The sequence below is a fragment of the Plutella xylostella genome, chromosome 13 (assembly GCF_932276165.1).
Source record: "Plutella xylostella chromosome 13, ilPluXylo3.1, whole genome shotgun sequence".
NCBI classification, from domain to species: domain Eukaryota; kingdom Metazoa; phylum Arthropoda; class Insecta; order Lepidoptera; family Plutellidae; genus Plutella; species Plutella xylostella.
In genome coordinates this window covers 60,723-72,016 of record NC_063993.1, presented here as the reverse complement: position 1 = coordinate 72,016, position 11,294 = coordinate 60,723, and the positions used below count along the sequence as shown (strand labels likewise).

General features: G+C 40.2%; 2 protein-coding genes across 4 annotated transcripts; both read right to left on the bottom strand.

Annotated features, from left to right (window-relative positions):
* Positions 1-92: 92 nt before the first annotated feature.
* LOC105380917 (zinc finger matrin-type protein 5) lies at positions 93-9,925 on the bottom strand. 2 transcript variants are annotated; one of them, XM_048624828.1, is made up of 4 exons: positions 9,816-9,925; positions 9,531-9,683; positions 1,129-1,263; positions 93-641 (listed from the first exon to the last, which is right to left on the bottom strand). In XM_048624828.1, the coding sequence occupies exons 2-4, from the start codon at positions 9,655-9,657 to the stop codon at positions 400-402; spliced, it is 504 nt and encodes a 167-aa protein (XP_048480785.1). In that variant the 5' UTR covers positions 9,658-9,683; positions 9,816-9,925; the 3' UTR covers positions 93-399. The 2 variants fall into 2 exon arrangements, with proteins under 2 accessions (XP_048480785.1, XP_048480786.1); XM_048624829.1 differs by having other exon boundaries at positions 93-638.
* On the bottom strand, positions 5,322-8,452 carry LOC125489315. Of its 2 annotated transcripts, none has more exons than XM_048624826.1 (2): positions 8,211-8,452; positions 5,322-8,044 (listed from the first exon to the last, which is right to left on the bottom strand). In XM_048624826.1, exon 2 carries the CDS (start codon positions 8,010-8,012, stop codon positions 6,699-6,701), a length of 1,314 nt encoding a protein of 437 aa, XP_048480783.1. In that variant the 5' UTR covers positions 8,013-8,044; positions 8,211-8,452; the 3' UTR covers positions 5,322-6,698. The 2 variants fall into 2 exon arrangements, with proteins under 2 accessions (XP_048480783.1, XP_048480784.1); XM_048624827.1 differs by having other exon boundaries at positions 5,322-8,065; positions 8,211-8,280.
* Positions 9,926-11,294: the final 1,369 nt, after the last annotated feature.

The following is an 11,294-nucleotide window of genomic DNA, read 5'->3' as shown; positions in this document are numbered from 1 at the left end:
TTTTATACCTCCTGCTTAGGTTTCTTGGGTTTGCAAATAGTTTTCTACTTAAGTGTATTATAAGACATCGGGCGATTTGCCCCGCTTTTTTGAAAATACTTTTAAATTATAGTGTTGCCAACCAGATTTAATATTCTGTAATTATTTTACTAATTTACCTACTACGAAAAAGTCACCATAAAATATTATCTATCTTTTCCCTAAATTGCCATACAAAATGCCCAATGTCCTTTCAGATTTTATTGGGACAAGGTACAAAAGTGTAGGTACTTATACATAATGATGCCCATGACTAGGTTCGTTCAGCAAAAGGAATGTATGTAAGTATACCATTGAACTAATATTACTCTAGTACACACCCTTTTATAATAACAAAGTTGACTGTAGGCGTAGTGTTTTTCATCCTAAGCCCCACTCAGGGTTACACGGAAAAGAAAAGTCGTCATCATCCATCCTTTTCAGGCTGGGGGGTAGAGCGTATTTGTCGAATGCCACATTGTATTTCCAGGGGAACAGACTGGTTTCACCATCAGCATTGTAGCTGACGGCGAGCCCGGGTGGCCGCAGCCGCTGCAGCTCCTGGTACAGACCCTCGGGCGGTGGCTGGGGGACGCTTCCGCTATTCGCCTTTGTCACGGCTACTGTAACAAAAAGAAAATACCTTAAGACCATGGACGAATCAACCCCTCTTGAAAATTTATTTAGAATTACAGACTTTAAGTTTTGTACAACTAATAAAAATAAATTTTGTAGTGGTTAGTGACCCCAACTGCTGTGCAATAGGTCCCGGGTGTGGTAGCACAAGCCAGGCCCGCGATAGATATTTGGAGTGCCAAGTGTGGAGATCATCACATAGTATTTAAATGTAGTTTACTTTCTTTAATATTATATATTGCTTAACTATACTGTAATACTCTCTGTGCATACTTACTATTAAAATAGTAAAGTAAGGGTGTGGTACCAATAGATTGGTAGCTGTGGCACTGTTGGCACATGTGATGAGGCTAGATTAGATAACAATGTTAATACTTTATTTTTGTGCAATGGATTTATAGCATACTATTCATTCATAATATAGTAAGGGTTCTAATACAATGCTCAGCACTGTTGTACTGTACAATCATTTACCTGCTCTTTTTAAGTTATCCAACTCTTCATTTGAGTAGTGTGAGTATCGACACAGCCCTCCGAAACTACAGCTTCCATTAGCAAACCGGAGACATGGTTTCTTCAAAGCTTCTTCAGCTAATATAACATCAGGATCTGAAAAAAATATTTTAGTAAGTAAAACAATTTTTAATAAATAATCTTTTAAATTTAGGTACTGAAAGGCTAGGTAATGTAAAATAGTAGAATATGCAGGCGGGTTCTTAGGCAGGTGTTTTCAATTATGTATGGGACCCCTATCATTTACCCCAGGATATCTCCACTGTCAGCACACTGAGAAGTGAGGGAGTTGTTCACATTAAGAGTAATAAATTGCTGTTTGTGAGTTAAACAAAGTAAACTCCACTGTAGTGAAAGGCATAGCTAACTAGGCATAATAATTACATATACTTAAAACCTCAAGCTTTAAATAACCTGATTGCTGTTATTGAGGTCCTAGAGCAGCTATACTCAAACTGCGGCCCGCGGGCCGCATGTGGCCCGCCGGGCCTTTCTCTGTGGCCCGCGTGCCATGAGAGATAATAGAGAATATACATACATTCTGTGTAAAAAGTATCGGGATTATATCCATAAAACAAAAATGTTTGTTATTCATCCAAATTTATTTTATCACTTTCAAAATTTGCTCCTTCAGAAACGATACACATACGCCAACAAATTATCCAATCATCACAACATTTTTTTAAACGCTGTTTCCAGAGTTGTGTTTAGTACTCGTGGCGAATTTTCTTTTGTCGTCTATCGATTGTTAGTCAGAGTCATGTTGACTGTTTTCTATGACTATCGTGGTGTTGTGCACTCGAAATTCTTGCCATTAATTCAAACGGTAGGAAAAAGATATTATTTGCGGGTTATGTAGAATTTAGTACAGCAAATTCGACGAAGAAGGCCAGATTTGTGGAAAAAAAAAACGAGAAAAGATTTTGCACTACGATATCGCGCCTTTCGCACAAGGATCATCATTGTGAATGAATTTTTGAGCAATCACTCAAAAAATACCATCGAGCATCCACCATATTAACCAGATATGGCTGCAGCTCACGGCTCTGGCTCTAAAAAAGAAGCTAGAGCCGTGAATTACTACTTCGAAGCACTGTTTTCAATCGATATAAGGAAAAATCGCCGCGACTACTAAACACAACTCTGAAAACAGCGTTTAAAAAAAAGTTGTGGTGATTGGATAATTTGTTGGCGTATGTGTATCGTTTCTGAAGAAGCAAATTTTGAAGGTGATAAAATAGATTTGGATATTCATCCAAGGTAATAAAATAAATTTGGATGAGACCAATGGTCTAGACCAGCTATACTCAAACTGCGGCCCGCGGGCCGCATGTGGCCCGCCGGCCTTTATCAGTGGCCCGCGTGCCATGAGAGATAATAGAGAATATAAATTCTGTGTAAAAGAATCGGGATTATATCCATAAAACAAAAAATGATTGTTATTATCGAAATTTATTTGCTCCTTCAGAAACGATACACATACTGATGCCATTTTTTAAACGATTTTTTCAGAGTTGTGTTTAGTACTCGCGGCGATTTCTCCTTATTGTTTTCTATCGATTGAAAACAGTGCCTCAAAGTGGTAATTTGAGTTAAAAAAAATAATAAGCTAAAGCCATGAGCTGCAGCTATATCTGGTTAATATAGTTGATGCTCGATGGTACCTATTTGTTGAGTGTTTGCTCACAAATTCATTCACAATGATGATGTGGTGCAAAATCTTTTCCCGAATTTTTTTCCTCAAATCTGGCTTTTTTCGTCAAATTTGCTGAATGAAATTCTATATAACCCGCAAATAGACGTGTTTTACCTACCAATAAAACACTTATTAAACACTTACCTGATTCGAAGCCTAAACATAATGAGAGTAACATCCGTTTTTCCCCTTTTATTTCTTGCTTTGTGGCGGATTTCCGCTGTCTCTGACGTCAAGTCCGCTAGGCAGTTTAGTCAAGTTTGAGTTTTGACGTTTAGTAACTTGATGAATCTTGCTCATTGACTCATTTCCTTAGCGCCAGGCAGCGCTAATCTTTTAGGCTTCGAATCAGGTAAGTGTTTAATAAGTGTTTTATTGGTAGGTAAAACACGTCTATTAAACCCTGTAGCTGATTCGAAGCCTAAACATAATGAGATTTGTTTATTATCGCCTGGCGGACTTAGGGCGTCAATGTGACTAGATGACATCTAGTAGATGTATTCGCATTGTAGGAGTGCAGTGTACCTAATACGATTTGCTACGACAAATAATATAGCTAGAAGGTGTTTTTGGGAAATCAAGACATGACACACTTACATGAAGTACCTGGAGAGCTGGTAAATCCACATTTATGTGATTTAATAAAAGATGTGTGATTATGAATTCATGTTACTAACTTTATTTGTAAACTTTTAAATATAAAAACAATAAATATTCTGATTTTATACATGTTTTATTTTTTACATATCAATAACTACTTATTTAGTTAAATGAATTGGACACAAATAGGTAGGTAAATCAGAGACAGCAATTAGCAAGGTCAAATAATATTTTCTCTTTTAAACATCAATCAAGTTTAACTGTGATCATTATTGCTTATGTTAAGTACTTATACTTAATTAATTATGTAAGTAATCATACAAAATATGCTTTGTCAATCATCATATTGACCCTTATCAGGGATTTAATCATAAATTATATACTTAAGTTAAGTACCTTGTTTATATTACAAGTAATTTTATATTTATATGGAATCAAAAAGTCTTGATATTGGGTTAGATTGAGATTCTAGAACTTGCCTTCGGTAATATCTGGCAAACGTATTGCCTGATCGCCAGTTACCTCTAGTCAGTATTTCATCCAGGGGAGAATTATTGATCCAGCTTTTTGATGCTACAGCGGATCTGACACTACCGGGAGTGGCCGTTACTCCGGAATCTGTTAGAACAGATTTAACCCATGTTCCTACGATGGTCTTGGATGCAGCTTTTGGAGCACCACATGTACTGATGAACAAGTTTTTGACATCATTATGTTTTCGTCGTTCGGCAGACAGAGCTATAACTTTTTTGATCCAGGTTACAGGATCTAGCGCTGGGTTATCTTTGTTCATTAACAGTTTCCAACCGGACTGTCTATAATCATAAGAGTCAGTTTTGGATCCGAATTCGGGCCAGAATATTATAGAGTCATGCATTGTCACACAGTGATCTGCATCAATTCGTAACAAGGTGAGATCGTGGACCCTTCTGCCCGAACATAATAGAAGCAAGGTTGCTGTTTGTCTTGACGCTTCATACAAACTGCTTGTTTGAGTATCTGATTTAGATATAAAATCTATTACAATATCTATGTCCCATATTGGAGATTTGGATGCTTTTGGGGTTTGTAGGGCAACGGCTTTTAGTGCATGTTTAACCACGCTGTCTGAACTAAGGTGTGATGAGTGAGTGTTGCACATAGTAGAAACTACCGACTTGTGTAGCAGTATAGAATTGTAAGAAAGTTTATGGATAAGGTGCAAGTCGATAATAAATCTTCCTAGATCGGAACCCGAGGGGTTAGTAGGGGCAACTCCCTTTGTCCTCGCCCATTCACACCAGCGATTCCATGCTGGCCTATAAGTTTTCAAGGTCGATGGTCGCCAACTTGTCAGTAGAAGTTTTTTCTGTTCTGGTGACCAGTTTGGTAATTCATCCGACCACCCCCACATCTCCATACTTCCAGAGTCATCTCGTCTACCTTCGGAGGAGGATGGCCTGACGTTGCATCCACTAGTACTTGGCGTAAGTTCCAGATCGTGTGTGGTGGGCCTAACGCTCTTTGTTTCAGGTCCGGTCGCCAAAATACTCGTTCCCACCGAGGAGCTACTACTAGATATATCCCTGATGCACTGTTCAAGTGGTTCAGTACGCGTGGCATCAGACAGGGTGGTGGAAATACCCAAGCTAGTTGAAATGACCATGGATGGGCGAACGCATCGTGCATTTTCGCTTGGTCGTCGCTGAGGTCTATCGAACAATAGTCCTTCACCACGTGTGCTATTCTCGATGCAAAGAGGTCCATTGTCGGCACTCCCCATTTGGCGAATATTGTTTCCAGCGCTGACGGCAGCAGGTGCCATTCCGGTGATAGCATTTTCCGAGATAGGTGGTCCACTTCGCTGTTGTAAATGCCCGGAATATGGAACGTTGTCAGTTTTATGTTGTACCGATCCAGTAGTGCAAACAAGTTGAACGTTAAGGTCATCAGTGCCTGAGACCTTGTTCCTCCTTCGTTTCGAATGTATGCGATGACTGTTCTGTTGTCGGTTTGTAGCATTACAGTTTTGTTGGCTAATGTCGTTCGCATTCGTTCTATTGCCTTGTGGACTGCGAGTAACTCTTTTTGATTGCAGTGAAGGTCTCTTTCGTGCGGTCTCCACAGGCCCTGTATATTGGTATTGTCCAGCCGTGCCCCCCAGGCTATGTCCGACGCGTCGGTCGTCAGGAAGTGAGACGGTGGCGCTATGTGTATGGCTGTTGATTGGTAACAATTTTTGAGCCACCATTTCATTTCTGTTTTGGCGAGAATTGGTACATTGAATTTTTGCGCTATTTCTGGCAGATTGTGGTTGAATGATTGTATGTGACGAAAATTCAATCTGCCCCTCGGAACAGCGAAGCTCGAAAAGTTCAGTAGGCCGACTAGAGATTGAATTTCTGAGAAGCTGGCTTGCCCTGAGGATAGAATTTGATTTATACTGGATTTTATTTTGGCAGTCTTTTTGTCCGGTAGGGTTTTTGTGTTGGACCATGGATTCCAAATGATTCCCAGGAACTCTAGGGTTCTTTGAGGTTTCAGGATTGACTTCGCTCGATTTATTTGCCAACCCAGTTGGTTCAACAGTTGGACCGCGTAGTCCAAGTGCTGGCTCAGGGTGGTCGGGTCTTGGTGGACCAAGAGGAAGTCGTCCAGGTAGACCAGTGTCCTTATGCCCTCGTCTCGCAGGAGCTGTGCTATCCATGCGGTTATGGAGGCATAGGCTGATGGCGCCGAGCTGAGGCCGAAAGGTAGGCACGTCATTTCCAGCAGTTCGTTGCGATATATGAGCCTTAAAAAGCATCTGTGGCTTTGAGCTATTGCCACGTGGAAATAGGCCTGGGAAATATCGATTTTTCCCATCCAGTCCTGTTTTTGTAGGAATTCTGGAACTTTGTGCATATTCACCAGTCGAAACTGTGGCGTACACACGAATTTGTTCAGATTCTTCAGGTTGAAAATCGGTCGTAGTGATCCGTCGGGCTTGGGTCTTAGAAACATTGTTGAAAGAAAGCTGGGTGAGCTTGGTACCGGCTGTAGTACATTTTCTTTTTTCATTTGTGATATTAGGTGGGACATTTCTTCTGAAGGAGGTGTATGAATGTGATTTGTGTGATGCGGATGTATCAATGGCGGTTTGCGAGAGAATGGAATGCGGTACCCTTCTATCATTTTCAGAAGTCGTGCTGGTGCGCCCAGCTTGGCCCATGTATGTACAAAATGTTTCAGTTGGCCCGCCCGAAAAGGCCTCGAGTCAGTATTTGTAACGTTTATTTTTTGATCGAAACGAAGGCGATGCCTGTCGTTTACGGGGTCGCTGCTGCTTGTTGTTATAGTGCCCCCCCCTCCCTTCGCGATAGTTGTTTGGTTTTATGTTTGAGGTGGAGGGTCTGTGATTAGCATTAGAGTTGCTAGGCCCTTGCGCAGAGCTGTTTGTGTAAAAGTGGCTTTGGGACCTGTTGTTATTTGGCCAGTGAGAGCATCCCTGCGCGGGAGCTTTGTTTTTAGCACCGTTAGGCTTGTTGCAATTAATCCCCTGCGCGGGGTTTCTAGAATATTCATAATTACCAGCTTGCGCAGCCGGTTTGTTTGTTTGCTTAGGCCAAAAGGATTTCCTTACTCCTCCGGCCTTTTCCAGGGCTAGTGTAAATTGTTCAGAATCGAACAGGTATTTACAAGAAGGAGGAACCTTGCGCAGGTTACTTTTAATGAGCGGGTCTTTCACGGAGGACAGAATGAGCTCCCTTCTTTGCTCCACCATGTCCGCTCTGTGGCCGCACACCATTTGAAGAAGATCATTTGATATTTTTGAGTATTCACCACCAGTAAAAGTTTCAACAATTTTTTCGTTGATTTTATCGTACGATAAATTCTCTGGGTTGCGCACCCAGGATAGGAAACTGCGTATACCTTCTTGCAGGGCAGTTTGTTGCTTTAGCAAGGCCATTGTCAGAGCAGCATAACTTTTTTCGGCAAAAGCCAGGTTACGGGCAGTATCATAAGCACGCACTTCCTCGTTTGTATCGAGCTCTGTGTAACCCGGTGCAGTACTGTAGCTTTTTTGTGCTTCAGCGTATCTAATCTCCGACCATTCACTGTTATTAAATCTTTGCACTTGGAGTAACAACGTTAAATACTCATCGGACGTTTTAGGTATTGCTGGCTGTTTGAGGGAAGTGCCTAGATTCAGATTAAAATCTGCCTGGGAGTTTTCGTCATTGCACTGGGCGTTCGAGTCGTTATATAAGTCCCCACTAATATTTAAATCAACTTCCGGGCAAGACTGTTCATAATTGCACTGATCGCTACGGTACTGCACTTGATTACGCAATTCACTAACCTCTTTAGCCAGTTTCTCCAACAGGTCGTGGCGGCGGCGCTTTGTACGCCTCGACTTTTTCTTCCTCCTTTTCTTTCGATCCGAGCCGGAGGAATCGGATGAAGTTGTTGATGAACTTTCCGTAGAAGAATCCGAGGAGTCAGGGCGACCCTTGCTTGGCCCTGGGGCTGGTTCTACTTCGGTCGCCTCCACTTCACCTTGCACTGTATTTAAGTTGGATTCACTCATTTCTAAAGATTCACTTCCACTTTACAAATTCTCTGAAAACAATCGTTAGATTTCTGGAAAAAATATTGTATAAAATCCACAATTGTTATACTGGAACACATAAAATCCTATTACCACATAAAAGCAAATATTTTTTACGAACGGTAAAACCGTTAGGGATAAACAAGATAATTTAAAAATAAATTTTTAAATTCTTACTGTTGCTGGCACGGTTGATTGGCAGAGCGCTCCGCAGACAACCGTGCGGTCCAGGGGAATGGACGTCAATGAGCAAGATTCATCAAGTTACTAAACGTCAAAACTCAAACTTGACTAAACTGCCTAGCGGACTTGACGTCAGAGACAGCGGAAATCCGCCACAAAGCAAGAAATAAAAGGGGAAAAACGGATGTTACTCTCATTATGTTTAGGCTTCGAATCAGCTACAGGGTTTAATAATATTATTTTCCTACCGTTTGACTTTCTGGCAAGAATTCCGAGTGCACAACAGCACGATAGTCAAAGAAAACAGTCAACATGACTTTAACTAACAATCGATAGAAGACAAAATGGAAAATTCGCCGTGAGTGCAAAACACAACTCTGGAAACAGCGTTCAACAAAATGTTGTGATGATTAAATAATTCTTTGGCGTATGTGTACCTATCGTTTCTGAAGGAGCATACTTTGAAGGAGATAAAATAAATTTGGATGAATAACAATCATTTTTTGTTTTATTGATCTAATCCCGATACTTTTTACACAGAGTTAGTATATGCATATGTTTTTATATTATTATTCAATAGTTTACATCGCTTGATAATAGTTAGTTAAAAAAAAATGCTTGCGTCCCGCGACACCATGACTTAAACGCAATGATTTCAAAAGGAAGGATACGCCCTTCAGAGCATTTTACTCAAACCTTCTTCATACAAGCAAAATAACTGGCATAATTTGTCATAATTTGTTATAATTTGTTGGAACTATGTCAGAGCCGAGCTACTTATCTTGACGACGCAACCTTGTATGTGCGTTCATATTTTACCGTCACCGGACAGTAGGTACATAATAATATGAGTGAGTTGCATGCGGACGTCCGTACAAGGTTACATCGTGCGGCCATTGTAGACTTTGGTAGTAAAATAATTATCGCTTTAAAATGTGTTTATTTATTAATTCAGGATGATATGATATTCCATATTCCTTTTTGACCTTCGTATCATAGTTTTTGTAGCCTTTCACAACATAAATAGGCATATTTACACAAGAAACAAAGACTCATCTCTCCGTCACAGACAACTGTCGACTGAGGACCGTTGGCCCTAAAATGTCTATTTTAGGGCCAACGCGTGGGTGCCATTTTCTTGAGTGGTTTGGCCTGTCCTTACGCAGTAATATATATGTCAATGCTTAAACGTGTTTGTGGCCCTTATATAAAAAAGGTTGAGTACCAATGTCCTAGAGGTTCTGCACATCTCCACTAACGTCTACCACTTGAGCCTATCTTCCTAAATATCCCTTATAAATAAAAATGGCTAACCTTTGTACTGCTGGTAGTGCTCCTGCACGAGCTGCTGGTGCAGCAGCCCGCGCTGGTGCGTCCGCACCACGGAGGGCGCCGCCACCAGACTTTTGTGACAATAATCACATAAATAACGCTTTCCCATGATTCCTCGGCAACTTTCACCTTCCCCTAAAATAATACAATATTCGCTCAGTGACTTCCCCTTTGATAAAAGTAAATCAAAGGGAACTAACAGCAAAAACACGTTAAAGATTTTTATGAAAATAAAGAGCAAGGTGATGATCATCTTAAAACACTTACCGAGTTATTTTTGTTATAAAGCACGAGTAAAGCACGGATGTCTTGCTAGAAATTTTATTTTTCTACTTCCATTATTGGCATGCAGCATACAGTTTATAATTATATTTATACTTATTACAATTTTGTTTTTGTGGCTCTCTGACTGTGTGTGACTAACACTGTCAATTCTGCCAATAACATGTGTTGGTGATTGCACGGTTTTCTTAATAAATAATTAATTAATAATTGTTAAGATTATGTAATTTTAATCGTTACTTTCTGTAATATTATTAAGCCCGTGTGATATTTGACGTATATAATAATAAAAAAAAAAACCGACTTCAAAAAACCACTAAAATGTAAGAAATAATTTAAGGTTTACACAAATTCTACTCGTATGTGACAGTACAAATATACCTAAGCAGGAACTGTTCTTTTTTGATGTTGGTGCGGTGACAAAGTAATCTGAAGAAATATGGCACCAACTTCAAAAATGAACAGTTCCTGCTATAACTATATTTACGTTCTTAATTTCATTAGAATCGGTTAACATGTGCCCAAAATGGAAATTCATACCCTGTTTTTACCCCTTGGGGATGAGATAAAATTCTGAAAAAAAAATGGGACCACCTGCTGGGAGCTCAACCCAATACAACAAAAAAAGAATTTTCAAAATCGGTTGATAAACGGCGGAGTAATCGGTGAACATACATAAAAAAAAAACAAATATCCCGACGAATTGAGAACCTCCTCCTTTTTTTGAAGTCGGTTAAAAAGTATTATATTTGAGCTAAAAAGTGTTTAACTTGTGAATTTAAAAGTTCAGAAGTGCGATCTGATATCCCACTAGTGGATACGAAATAAATATAATTGTTGTAAGCTATAATATAACTGAGGAAAATCGAAAACAGTTCATTCCTTTAGTTCCCTACTATCCTTCTATCCTTATAGGAATTGCGAAATGGAAAGTGATAAGTCAGAGATTGGAACTCCTCCATTAAGTTGTAGTAGATGCAATACACGTGACCGACGCGATAACACTAGAAGTAGGGTAGGTCTCTACTCCACCGCAACTTCGCGACGTTGGCAGGCGTAAATCGCGTCGAAAACGCTCATAAACGCCGCGGCGCAATAAAAGTGGAACTTCAGATAGGCGGTCAAGGAGTAAGTCTCGTCCCGCCGAGATCATATGAGTAGGTCGAGGTCTCCGTTGCATACAAATCGAAGGTATCGCAGTATAAATTCATCATCGGACTCGACGGATAGTAGTGGCAGGTATCACGTACATTACAAACGCGGACACAGCAAGACCCGTAAACGTCCATACAGGCCTAGTTCTTCGGACAGTAATTCATCTCTTGTTATGAACCACAAAAGTCGGTGCGTGAGTAGTAGGAAGAAACATCGTTCCTCTTCAATAGTGTCCGCCCAAAAGCACCGACACCAGAATTCATCGTATTGCTCGAAACCAGCCAACGAAAATACATTGGTAGAAAAACT

What these genes read in the sequence shown, in the direction of transcription:
- LOC125489315 (XM_048624826.1), bottom strand. Translation starts at nt 8,012, where the DNA reads ATGAGTGAATCCAACTTAAATACAGTGCAAGGTGAAGTGGAGGCGACC.
- LOC105380917 (XM_048624828.1), bottom strand. Translation starts at nt 9,657, where the DNA reads ATGGGAAAGCGTTATTTATGTGATTATTGTCACAAAAGTCTGGTGGCG. An exon ending in GCACTACCAGCAGTACAAAG is followed by an intron (nt 1,264 to 9,530) that starts GTTAGCCATTTT and finishes TATTTTTTTCAG; the next exon opens with ATCCTGATGTTATATTAGCT. An exon ending in GGATAACTTAAAAAGAGCAG is followed by an intron (nt 642 to 1,128) that starts GTAAATGATTGT and finishes TTTTTGTTACAG; the next exon opens with TAGCCGTGACAAAGGCGAAT.